At 40.2% G+C, this 13,099-nt stretch overlaps 1 protein-coding gene across 1 annotated transcript in view; it reads right to left on the reverse strand.

The window, feature by feature from the left end:
• Nucleotides 1-344: 344 nt before the first annotated feature.
• gprin3b (GPRIN family member 3b) overlaps nucleotides 345-13,099 on the reverse strand; it is a 14,448-nt gene continuing 1,693 nt past the window's right edge. The window contains exon 2 of the mRNA XM_072678522.1: nucleotides 345-5,694. Within this exon, the coding sequence (XP_072534623.1) occupies nucleotides 3,365-5,638 (2,274 nt within the window). The 5' untranslated portion in view covers nucleotides 5,639-5,694 and the 3' untranslated portion in view covers nucleotides 345-3,364. The remainder of the gene's footprint in view (nucleotides 5,695-13,099) is intronic.

Raw genomic sequence — 13,099 nt, forward strand, 5'->3', positions numbered from 1 at the left:
TGTGGTTGCTTCACTTTTGAGTTGCCCTGTCCATGCTTTCTACAGTCACTGGGTTTACCAGACATGACGGAACATAGGGACACCACTTGGACTGACCAGCAAAATCCCAAGACCTCAATCCCAGTTCTCAATCTGAAACAGCCAGCGAAAGACCCACCAAAAAACTCTTATCCAAGATGTGCAGCCAAGTCATGGAATAATGGACTAAAACAAACAAGTACTCTCTCAAGACACTGGTGTAATCCTTACCTGACAGGACTGACACTGTTATTAAGGCTAAGGGATCTGTAATCAAGAGTTAGAAAAGAAAGAATGGATGCAGCCACTGTTTTGTCTGGTGAGCTTTTAAATGACATATCACAAAAGACATCTCTTATGGAAGAAGACTGAGTAAACCAAGAGTAATCAGTATTCTCTGCAGATTTTAATATAAAACCAGGGTAACATTGTGTTTGGATATGGCACCTAGATACACATAGGCTTCACTATATGACAACAAGCACAGATTGTGGATTTCTTTTTTTACTCTTTATCAAGATTAACTACCAACCTAAGTGTAATGAGTCGAAACAAATGGATGAATGTTATAAACAAGGGCCAATCCACCCCTAAAATGCAAAACAAATGTTTACCAAACACTGTTACTGTACTAAGAGTACAATAAGATCTTAAATTCAACTGCACAGAGTTTGAAAAAAAGTATAATTAGTATGATTACATCTGATTTACAGTGCAATGCATAGTCAGGTACAGTATTTGGACAATGACACAATTTCTATCATTTTGCCTCTATACACAACTCAATGGATTTGATACAAAGATATAATTAAGCTAGAGATAACTGAAGTGTAGTCTTTTAGCTTTCTATTACAAAGAGTTAAAAAAAATACTGCATAATCTGTTTAGAAATTACAGCCATTTGTTACATTGTCCCTCCACTTTCACAGGCTCAAAGGTAATTGGGCAATCAACTGACAAGCAGTTTCATGGCGAGGTGTGATCTGCTGCCTCATTACTGCATGATAAACTACCAGATAAAAGGTCTGGAGTTGATTCCACGGCCATCATTAGGCTGGAAAAGCAAAACAAACCTGTCAGAGAGAGCAGAAACTTTAGCCGTGGCTAAATGAACAATCTGGTTCATTCTTTACGAAAAGGGATGCACTGGAGAGCTCAACAACAACACCAAAAATCCCAGAAGACCACCGAAGACAACTAAAGTGGACGATGCCAGGATTCTTTCCTTTGTGAAGAAAGAAAAAAAAACAACTCGTCACGACATTTAGTCAAATTAAGAACACTCTCAAGGAGGTATGGAAATGAAGGCTGCAATTAAGAGAAGCCTTCAAGAAAGTAAATACAGAGGGTTTACATAGGCAGTGCAAACCACTCATTAAAAACACTCAAGAACAGAAAGATTAGACTGCTGAGAAATCATCTAAAAGCAGCCTGCCCTTTTAGGATAACTGCAAGATTAACTTAGCATTTAATGACTGGTAAGGATACTGCATCATCTGTCAAACATGGTGGAGGCACTGTAATTGGATGGGCATGTATGGCTGCTAATGTAATTGGGTCACTGGTGTTTCCTGATGGTGTGATTGTTAAATTAAGTAGAAAGATGAATTCTGAAGTTTAAACCTATATACCTATATATTTTTGCTCAGATTCAATTGATAGTATGGCTCTTCGAAGTACAGATAAATAACGACCAAAACATACTGCAAAAAAGTAGGATTAGGGTAGGAGTTAGACCAGTGGTGTAAAATGCTGCTTTGCTGCTTTGAGGCAAATATATGGAGGCTGTGTCCCAATTGCATACTACACATTATTTCTATAAGGTATTAGTACTATAAGGTACAGACTATATACTAATCTTAATCGTGCAGGTTTGGCAGAGAAGTACACAAAATTAACATACTAATCTACGTATTTTGTACTAACAGGAAGTGATAAAGCGTTGCTATGTCAACATCTTCTGTTCTCCTGGCATCATCACCACTGCACTTGCATTGTTGTCTGCCATTTTTTCAATCTTTTCCAGATGAGAGTAGTTCCTCCCTTTTCATTTCGCACTGCATTGTAGGACACCAGTGTCTATAGAAATCATGATCATGAGCTATGTTCGAAACTGTGCCCTATTCACTGTCCCCTACATGTGCAAAGCCAGACCACTACCTAGCGCACTCACTAGTGAGTGATCGTGGACATGTCGTTTTGTGTGTGAGCTCACTGCTATGTCACCCTGAAAGTCGCTTTTCCTCAGAGAAGCTCCACAAAAATCTTTAAACCAAACGACACAATGGCTTAGTCAATAGGGCACAGTTTCAGACACAACTGAATATGGATATGTGAGTAATACCCGATTAAAGTAGATAAAAGTAACTTCGATACTTTTATCTAAAATACATACTCAGTAAAACTAGTTAGTTTTACTAAGTAGTACGCAACTGGGACACACCCAGAATGTTCTTAAACGGTAGTCAGTGACCTAACCTCAGCCCAACTGAGACTTTCACTTACTGAAGACAAAACTGGAAGTAGAAAGAACCACAAACAAGCAGCAGCTGAATGCAACTTAGGTAAAGGCCTGATAAAGACCCTCTTGGTAAGAAACTAAGCTTTTGGGGACTGCTTGAATGCTGGAACCCATGGATTACACTGCACCACTGGGGAAGTGGTGGCTTCGATACCCAGGGTCATTAAGCTATTGGGCCTTTGAGCTAGGCCCTTCACCCTCTCTGCCCCTAACACAAATGTCTGACACAAATGATGATTATGGTTGTCTTGCATCCAAGCATTAATAATAATACCCCTTATATTCATGGTTATGTTCATTTGTCCAATTACTTTTGAGTTTGTAAAAATGAAGGGACTATTTGAGCAAACAGACATGATTTCTTAATAGTTAATGCAAAACTTTTGTTAATCTCCTTTGAACTAAAGCTGAAAGGATGCATTTCAACAATTCTTTTGAGAGGCAAAATGACAAAAAAAGCATCACTGTCCAAATACTTATGATCCTGACTGAAATGTGAGGTTAATAGCTGGCCATTTGAACAAATATACATGCACGTAACTAAATCTGTTCCATTATCAACATTGTATTAAGTATCATTATTGCCATTTCTCTCTAAATACTGTTCAAACTTTACTCTCCACATAAATAGCTTCTTTAAATCTCTAAAAATAGTTCCTCTAACAACACTGTTTTCCACCTTCTAACACTCATATCACCAACAGGTTCAAATGCCAGGAATTCTTCATCAGGACTGGGGGATAGTTCTCTCATGCTCTGCACTAGAACAATCTCAGGGAATATTCTGCATTAAGCAATCATGGGAACGCCGTTACTTAGCAGTTCTCACTCCAGCACCGACGAGGGGGGTGGGCGTACGCAACAGTTGGGACGTCGGACATTTTGGAACATGGACCTGAACACATTCGCCTGCCTCCGTTTTTTCTTCTTCCCTGACGGCGAGTCAGCCGTTCCACCCGGCGTGGATTTCCTGAGCGTCGTCTGAGCTACGATCTTCTTCTCATGCTCCTTGATCTTGCACTGGAGGTGACTCTGGATGGCGAACCCGAGCGACTCGGGATCCAGTGACGCACCGTACACCTCCCACGTCATGCCCTGCTCGTCCCACACCACATCGTGGACGCTCTTCTTCGTCTGCTTGGCTGCCTTCTCCTCGTCCTTCTTGCCTCTCTCTGGCTCCAACTTGGAAGCGCTCTTCTTTGACGACGGCGCTGTGGCTTTGTCCTTTGATGTGGATCTTGACGGTGGAGCAGAAGCTGCTTTTTCGGCCTCTTCAGTTTTGGTCTTCTTGGCTTGTCCACAAGGAACGGCTTCCTGTGGAGCGGGCGCGGGCTGTGAATGCGGGGATTTAGCAGCAGGAGGCTTGGCTGCTTGCTCTGACTGAGCACTCGTGTCAGACAGAGCTCGACAGGCCTGATCAGATGCTGTGGTAGGCATCTCACAGAGGCCCTTCCCCATGGAGTCCTGATTCAACGTGTCTGAAGTGGAAAGCACAGGGGAGGCTATGTAACCCTGACCGTGGCAGCTAGCCTCAGCTGAAGGCTTGTTTTGGCTGACCGACTCAATATTGATCTGATAAACTGGTTGAAGTGGCGGATATCCTTTTTGGGCATTGTATAGAGGAGGCCCAGGCTCTTTAGGCTTGGCTCCAAGTCTGGATTCCTGCTGTAGGGCGGCATCTGTGTGCACCAAAACGCTGCCGGGTAGAGCAGCCTTCTCTGATGAGGTTATGATAGACTGGGCAGATGAATTCGCCGAAGTGCCTATCAGAATTTGGGTGGGTACAAGTGAAGGAACCTCCGCACTGTCCAGTTTATACACCACTGCCAGATTCTCTGCTTCTTCTGTCTGGGCAGAGATGCATGTCTGATTGGGCTGGTGCGTAAAGAGACTGGGACTTGTTGCCACAGCTCGACTGCAGACTGTAGCCACTGCCTGCACTTCCACATCCTGGTGTTGTTTGCTGGGCAAGGAGCCACAATCTGCTGCTGAGGTCATGGTGGAAGCCTCACGGTATAGCTTACAGTGCTTCTTACTCTCCTCAGAGGCAGAGCCCTGAGTTTGAATTGCCTCATCAGTCACTTGAGTATGGGAGGAATGACTGGAGGAGGTATCGGGGGGATTCGGAACACTGTCTTTTGGGACTATGTTTTGGACATAAGGAGTTTGTTTGGGTTTGGAATTGTTTGCTAAGCACTGAGATTTGTGTTCGTTCTGTTTAACTGCTGGGGGCTGTGCTTTCTCTGGTTGTAATATGGTAACCCCTCTCTCGGGATTCTCATTGCTGTGTTTTGGCTCAGAGATTTCTGCTGGTTTAGAACCATCTGTTGTGAACCCTCTTGGAGAAACTGCTGCTGTAGATTTTACAGTTGATTCCGGTGGTGGTTGCTTCATCTGATCCACGCTGGGGGTCAGAGCTAGGTCTGATCTCATGGTGCAACTTGAATCTTTCAGTTCAGGTAAGGGAGAAGTGTCCTTGTTTATGTTCCTGGAGCTGGTAGGTGCATTCACTTGGGGTGAAACCAGCTTTGGGTCACTGGCGTCGCTTAGTTTTTGAATACCCACGGAAATGGTTTCCTCAGTCGCTGATACTCTACTTTGTGTTTTGCCCTCACACCCATCCCTTGCAGTTGCCATTTTTGCTCCATTGCCATTTGTCTCCTTGTCAACTTGAGGTGATGTAACTACAGATGACGGGCTGGTCACAGAAACATCCTCGCTTTTGGCAGAAAGGGCTGATAGTGGTCTTGAATTAGCATTGCCATCCTTGTGGCTTTCCTCAGCGTTGTTAGCACATTGACCCATCTTGGTGTTTGCATGTTCCTGGCCCTCAGGGTTTCTATGACCTCCACTGCCAGATGAAGGAGAGTTGGATGTCCCTTCCAAGATTATCTCTCCATGATGAGCAGGACCTTTACAGGAGGACTTAAAATTCATGTTATCCTGATCAGGTTTCTTTTTCTGCCCCCGGTTTGTGTTCAAATTTGATTCCTGCTCCCAGTTGGCATTTGTCTCTTTGTTACCCATGGTATCCATGCCAGTCAGTTGTGGGACCATCTGAACAGTAACAGTCCTTTTGGGGTTAGGGACAGTCCCCATTCTGAGTCCACTTGTATTGCTTCAGCTGTTAGTATTCCAAAATCAGTGTGGCTGCCCTGGAACAGGGAACAGACGTAGAAATATGTTAAGACACATCATTATTACATGCAAATAATATATAATATAAGAACAAATATATTATATAGTCTCACATTTGGCCTTAATTTACATGCAGCCTTTATACATGGACAAGTACAAGCAATATCTGGCAGACACTGACAAAATAAACATCGGACAGCTGGATTGTGCTGCACTACTCTATTTTCAACAATGTTTGAGCCCATTTATCTAAATCAGATTACATGATCTGGACAAGACATCTGTAAGAGAACGATAAATGAGATGAGCACAGTTAAAACACCAGCGTTTAGAAGAGGTTTAGGGTGTGTTTATACGTGTCAGCTTTGGTTCAATTAAAATGAACCCCGGTGCGATTGCTCTGTTAGTGCGGTTTATTAGAGTAAGAGTGAACGCTGCCTTTTGACGCGCACCAAACAAGCGCACAGAGAGTGCCTGTGCAGGTTGGTCTTAGTCCATTTCCAAGCAAACTCTCGTGCACTATGTTCGATATGAACACAGTACAAACCAAAGGCTTCTGAACTATCCAAACGCAGACTGGTGAATGGGCACAGGGTCACTCCTGTCTGCAAAATGTAGTATAAACCCTGCCCACTCGATCCACCGAGGTCATGCCGTCTGAATCTGCCCACTTCATCATGGGTGAGTCTCTGTGCAGACCTGCCCACGTTTGATGGTATAGGTTAGCTGGGCTGTGTCCCAAACCACACTACCACACTATAACACAGTGTTTCAGAGTTAATCACCATTATGATTTGGTTAGTGACATAATGAACCACGAACTGGGCAATATGACAATATTTTATTGTATCTTGATAAATTTTATTATCGTGGTACGCTGATAATCTGCACGTTTCATTACAAAAAGTGTAATCAGTCTTATTTTATTTAATGGAGTGCAGCATATTTCGAGTCAAAATCACAGTACTCACTATGGGAGAGTATTTGGATAGCAGTTTTTAAAGATTTTACACTGTTGGTGCATTTTGTCTACATGACGAAATATGGTATGGTATAGGTTAGATGGGCTGTGTCCCAAACCACACTACCACACTATAACACAGTGTTTCAGAGTTAGTGACCATTAGAACTGCATTCGTTGGGACGCAGCCACAGTAACGTTGCTTTAAACTTTTTAAGGGTTTAGTTTAAGGCTTTCGGGGTTAGTTTTTCTCCCTGCTAGTTATTGTGTGAATCACGTAGGACCTGTGGACCTATGCAGGCCTCTACCAGGAGCCTTAAGTCATATGTGCGTCATACATTACCTTTTCCTCTTTTGGTTCATTTGCAAATATGTCAGTACAAATGCAAAGCAGACCAGGACTATCACATAACAATGTATGATTTTCTTGCTTGGTCCGGACTGTGGGAACTAAACTATGAGTATAAACGCGCCCCAAAATGAACACTGCAGCAAATAACACTTCTAACAGTAACAGTTCTTCTGATCCTTTACTCTAACTGGCTTAGACATGAAAGTTTCATTGACTTCAGTTTAAACATATATTTTAGCACATACTGTATCCAGTGCCATCATTTTAGATAACACTGGAAAATACATTCCCCGCACACCCACACACATGAAGACCAATTAGTACTGCACAGGCACATCAGTTATCGATCAAGCCATAGTTCAGGCTACAGCATGCCAAGACTGCAGACATTCTGAGGAGCGAAAACAAAGAAATAGGTCAACTAAAGCAACAATGCTAAACAACGTGTAGACACTTGGAAAGTCCCTAATGAGAGTAGCAAAGACAGCTCATAACAGAAAGTACCTTAACATTGCTGCATACAGACGTGTTTGGGCCTTAAGTTATGGCTGGGCAATAAATCACACATGCTGATATTATAAACTATTTTATAGAAGACATAACATTTAATTCCAAAAACCTCCTCAGCTCAGGGTCCTTTGTTTGGAAATTGTTTGGTTTTTGGAGGGATGACACTTAACAGAACAGTCTGCAGTGTTGTAAAGGAGCTGGGAGCTGATTGGTCAGGGGGGAGAGTCATTATAAGATATTAAACACTACAAAACAATCATTTTAATGAAAGTCTCGACTAAACTAAATCAATCAATCAGTCCAGAAAGTCTGATTGTAGAAACTGATCCTGAAAATAAAGGGATTTTACTGAACGGATTAATCAGCAGCTCATCTGATCTAAACTGTGGGGCTGGATTATTATTTATACACACACAAAGATCAGGCCGGTATCGGCTGATACTCAGACTCAGATCAGACCAGTATCTGGGGTAAATTAGACTGACTGGGACATCCCTAGTAACTATATTAGTCCTAACTGAGTAAAACAAACTGATTTGGTTAGTGAGATAATGAACCACGAACAGTCGAGAATATCAGCTCAGTAGAGCTGGGCTATATGACAATATTATATTGTATTGTGCTAAATTGTATTATCGTGGTACGCTGATAATCTGCACGTTTCATTACAAAAAGTGTAATCACTCTTATTTTATTTAATGGAGTGCAGCATATTTCGAGTCAAAATAACAGTACTCAATATGGGAGAGTATTGGGATAGCAGTTTTCAAAGATTTTACGCTGTTGGTGCATTTTGTCTACATGATGAAATATTGTGATAAATATTGTATATTGTAAAAATGTAAAAATTTAAATATTGTGATATAAAAAAATCCATATCGCCCAGCTCTACTGCTCAGTGTTGGTTATAGACACATTAAGAAATGATTTTATGGAAAAACAAAACAATATCAACACATGCTGGACTGTAGGTTGGTAATTATGCTTTTTACAGGTGCAAACTATCACTATATTTGGTGTGATTCTGTGTTTCTAATGATGTGAATCACACTTCCTATCAAATCTGTGGTTTCTGAAAGGAACTGCCTACTACCAGGCAATTCGTCTGTGACTTCTGCCATCAACCTCTAGCAAAACAAAGCCCCGGAGACCTAACAGGCTGAAAAATCCTCTCCTCGCAGGCAGTCGCACTCCCTTCTGAAAAGGATGGAGTGCTGCTGATTGTCTTGTCCTGGCAACAGTAATGGATTGCCGTACCAGTTATACTTTAACGGAGGTTTGTCCTCACACCTCACCCAAACAGTACATCTCACTACAGACACACGACAGCAGCTTGCTTTTCTAATCATTAAATTCTCCCCATTTAAAGAGCTTCTTGTCAAAAATGCTGGCTGACTGCCCAAATGTCTTGGCCAGGACAAAACCTGCACAGAGGATCTGACAAAGCAGCTAATAAGCATACATTACTGCACCAGGTTTATCATGAACGATGTCTTCATCTTTATAGGAAATAAACGGCAAAGATAAGGACTGTAAGTGTAAATAGAGGACATGCAAAGGACATGCATATCTCACCTAAAAAATCGTTAATTACATCATAAAAACACTAAAATGAGGTTTAATGAGTTAAAGCTCACTGGGCAATGCATTTCCGCACTGGTTTTAAGAGCTGCAGCCAGGACTATCTATCTTTATTATGCATGAAGAGACTCTGTGGACAGACAGCTGGGCTCTCTGAGGTCCTGTGTGAAATGCTGTTAAGTTCTGGCGTCAGTATTTAATATGAAAAACTGTACAAGGTCTGAAATTTGTAATTTCACACCTCTGTAAACCAAAAATCTCAGGGAAATAAGTCACAGAACCCCAAAGAAATCTAAGGCATTCTAATCACCTCTAATATTATACAGGTATATTTAATATAATTCAGGTATATTTTATATTTTATATAAAAATATGGATTATATACAGTCTACACCATGGCTGTGTAACTTGGTTGTCTTGCTAAATCCTTGTATCTCCAAAATAGACTCTTTACAGGAGAAGGGAAAAAACCAATGTAAGTCAATGTTAAATAATTTGATCCCAATACATAATACATAATAATTCTGGATCATTTCTATTGGTCCATTTATTATTACAATTCTGACACAGTGTGAAGGACAATTATTAATATTTGGGATGCACTAATATGGGAAATGTAGGTGCATTCCAATGCTGATACCCAAATTGTTACATGTATATAACTGCCAGTGCTGATAATATTGATCTGTAAACACTTAGCAAATCTCCTTGTGTGTATATATGTCTGTCTACATACCTATGTATAGGTATATATATGTTTTTGGACACCCCTTCTACTAAATGCATTCAGCTACTTCAAGTTGCACCCATTACTGACACAGATGTGCAAATGCACACACACAGCTTGTCTAGTCCCTGTAGAGAAGTACTGCCAATAGAATAGGACTCTCTGTAGCTGATAAACATAAGCCTATTGGCACCATGCTGCCTAATGCCAGGCGTGGGCTAGAGGGGTATAAAGCCCCCCAGCATTGAGCTGTGGAGCAGTGGAAGAACTGTGTTCTCTGGAATGATGGATGGTGCTCCATTCATCCAACATCCTGACCTCACTAATGCTCCAAAGTCTAATTGAAAGCCTTCCAGACAGTTACTCCCACAAAAGCAGGATCAATTATTTTTAATACCCTTGATTTGAGCAGGTTTCCCAATCATTTTGTCTGTATAGTGACCATTCACCAGTTTACACCTCTCAATCTTCTTCTGCCAGCAGTGAGTCAACATTACCACTCATATACTGAAGTAACTTAAATGGGTGAAAAATCAGAATATAAAAAACATATTAATAATTAATTCATTCATTAATTAATTAAATGTTTGTGGACACCCCTTCTAATGAATGCATTCAGCAACTTTAATTTGCACCCATTGTTGACACAGATGTGCAAATGCACACACACATAGCTTGTCTAGTACCTGTAGAGAAGTACTGCCAATAGAATAGGACTCTCTGGACCAGATAAACATGAACCTATTGGCACCCGTGATAATGTTAAATCACTGTCAGCAGAAACAGATTGAGAGGTATAAGGTGGTATATGGACATTATATAGACAAAAACAAATATTAAACAATTTTTTAAAACTTATATTAAATAAAATCAGTGTAAAGATTGGTGGCAGTGATTCACGTTGAGTTGTGTTTAAACCCTGACCACTAGATGGCAGGCTTGTCTTCAGATCTCTCTTTTTTCTTTAACTGTTATCCTATCATTTCTACTATGACTGTTTTCCTATGTCATTTTGCTTACAGTATCACAATATATACCACCACACAGCCCTATTCCCAACCCAGGTCCTACAGGAGCCCCGACCCGGCACATTTGGGTAGTTTCCTGCTCTAACACACACCACCCTAAACTCTGGGCAGGCTTGCTAATTAGCTGATTAGCTGAATCAGGTGTGTTGGGAGCAGAGTAAACACTAAAATGTGCAGGGCAGAGGGTCCTCCAGGACCAGGGGCAAGAACCACTGTACTACATGGAGAAAGGTTACAAAAGAGCTGCTGTAGAGCAATAATGTGGATTCTCTGGAGCAAAGGAACTCCATTGTATACCTCAGTTATGAGCTGAAAGTTGACATTTGTGATCTAGAACATCCTCGCTAGCAGATCTTTCTAATGCTCCTGTGGCTGAATGCAGAATAATTGTAATGCAATAATGCAATAATTCAAATATGGTTGTTTAACCTACAGTAAGTTGAACTGGTGATACGAGGATATTGTTACTGCTTAAAGAACTCAGATTTACAAACAGTGTAATTAGACTGCTTTAATAAGATGAAGTGCAGCCCATACACGTTGAATAAAATCACTGCATCAGTCTGGGAGAGTATCTGAATAGTAGTTTTTAGGTATCTGTCACTACTTATGTATTCAGGTACCGCAATAAATACCGCATATTGTAAAAATGTCATTAAATATCGCTATGTAGAATGTTTACCATATAGTCCAGCCCTAAGTGACATGAAAAAATATACTGTGATACTGATATTAAAATCCACATAAAATAAAATAAAATTCTGCCGGTCTGGGTGACCTACATTAGAAAAACAGTATTTCACCATAAATAATGTAAAAAAAAAAAAAAAGTGTCAGAATTATTATAGCAAAAAATTACACTAAATGCACATTAATAAATTATAATTATTATATATAAATGCATAAAAATAAATAGTAATTATAATAGAAAAAATGCATAAAAATAAAAAGTAATTATAATAGATAAAATGCATTAAAAATTATAATCATAAGAGATACAAATGCATAACAATTATAACCATAATAGATAAAAATGCATAAATATAAGTAATAATTATAATAGATAAAAATGCATTAAAATTATAATCATAAAAGATAAAAGATCTCTCTGAAGGTTTTCTTGGTCTTGGAGATTCAGCTTGACCTCCGCCGTTCCTGTTCGCTTAATTACTTCAGAAACTCAGGAAACAGCTCCCTGAAAACACGTTGCTATCTTCTTGTAGCCTTCTCCTGCTTTATGGGCGTGCATTTGTAGAACGCGTAGTGTTAGGCAGCTGCATAGAGGAGCCTGTTGCTGTTGATTGTTGGGACCTTGAGTTTTTAGTCTGAGAACTTGGTAAACTTTAACAGAGGGTCATTTTTGGGGGGGTACTCAAACTTTTTCTATTTCAGTCTAAAATGATGAAAATGATTTTATTCTTATTCTTATTTTTAATCTTATTTTATCTTTACCTTTACGCCATTTGAAGATCATCAGATCATCTTTTACTCACCACAAAATAATCTCCAGAATAATATTTTATTTAATATAATACAATTTTTTTGTATGTATTTTAAAGTGTTTTTTCCCAAAATGATCAGATTCACATGCCCTGCAGTTAACAGTCGGGTCCTGAGATACAATACCTGCACAAAACATTGACAAATAAAGCTTCTGCAACAAGGAGTTTATTCATTTTTGTGAGTATTTTACCACGGCTGTAATGCACATTATCTATCACATATATCAATATATCACTAACAGCTTTGCTAAGACTGGAATATATAAATAAATATATTATAAATGTAATAAGAACAGTAAGAGTGTCATGGTTTGTCAGTATTGTGGTACACTGGTATGGATGATTTATTGCCCAGCCCTGGTTCATGGATCTAGTGTTATGCCTTCCCAGAAGAGTAGAGGCTGGTGCTGCAGCAGAGGGGGACAAACTCCCTATTAGTACCCTTCATATCAAAAGAACGATGGATGAGCCGCTGTTTATATAAATGTAATAGAGGTGATGGGATTGTATCCAGGACCCCTGGATGGTCCTGTCTATGACTTCAGTAAGACAATTATAGAGCCTGAAATTGGTCTAGGATTTACTGGGGCCACAGTGAGACTGGCTGATAATGAGCTGGTTAATTAGACTGGACTTCAGGAGAACATGAGCAGGAGAACCATGAGCAGGAGAACCATGAGCAGGAGAACCATGAGCAGGAGAACCTGAGCAGGAGAACATGAGCAGGAGAACATGAGCAAAAGAACATGAGCAGGAGAACC

Source organism: Salminus brasiliensis, chromosome 4 (assembly GCF_030463535.1).
Source record: "Salminus brasiliensis chromosome 4, fSalBra1.hap2, whole genome shotgun sequence".
In the NCBI taxonomy this organism is placed as follows: Eukaryota; Metazoa; Chordata; class Actinopteri; order Characiformes; family Bryconidae; genus Salminus; species Salminus brasiliensis.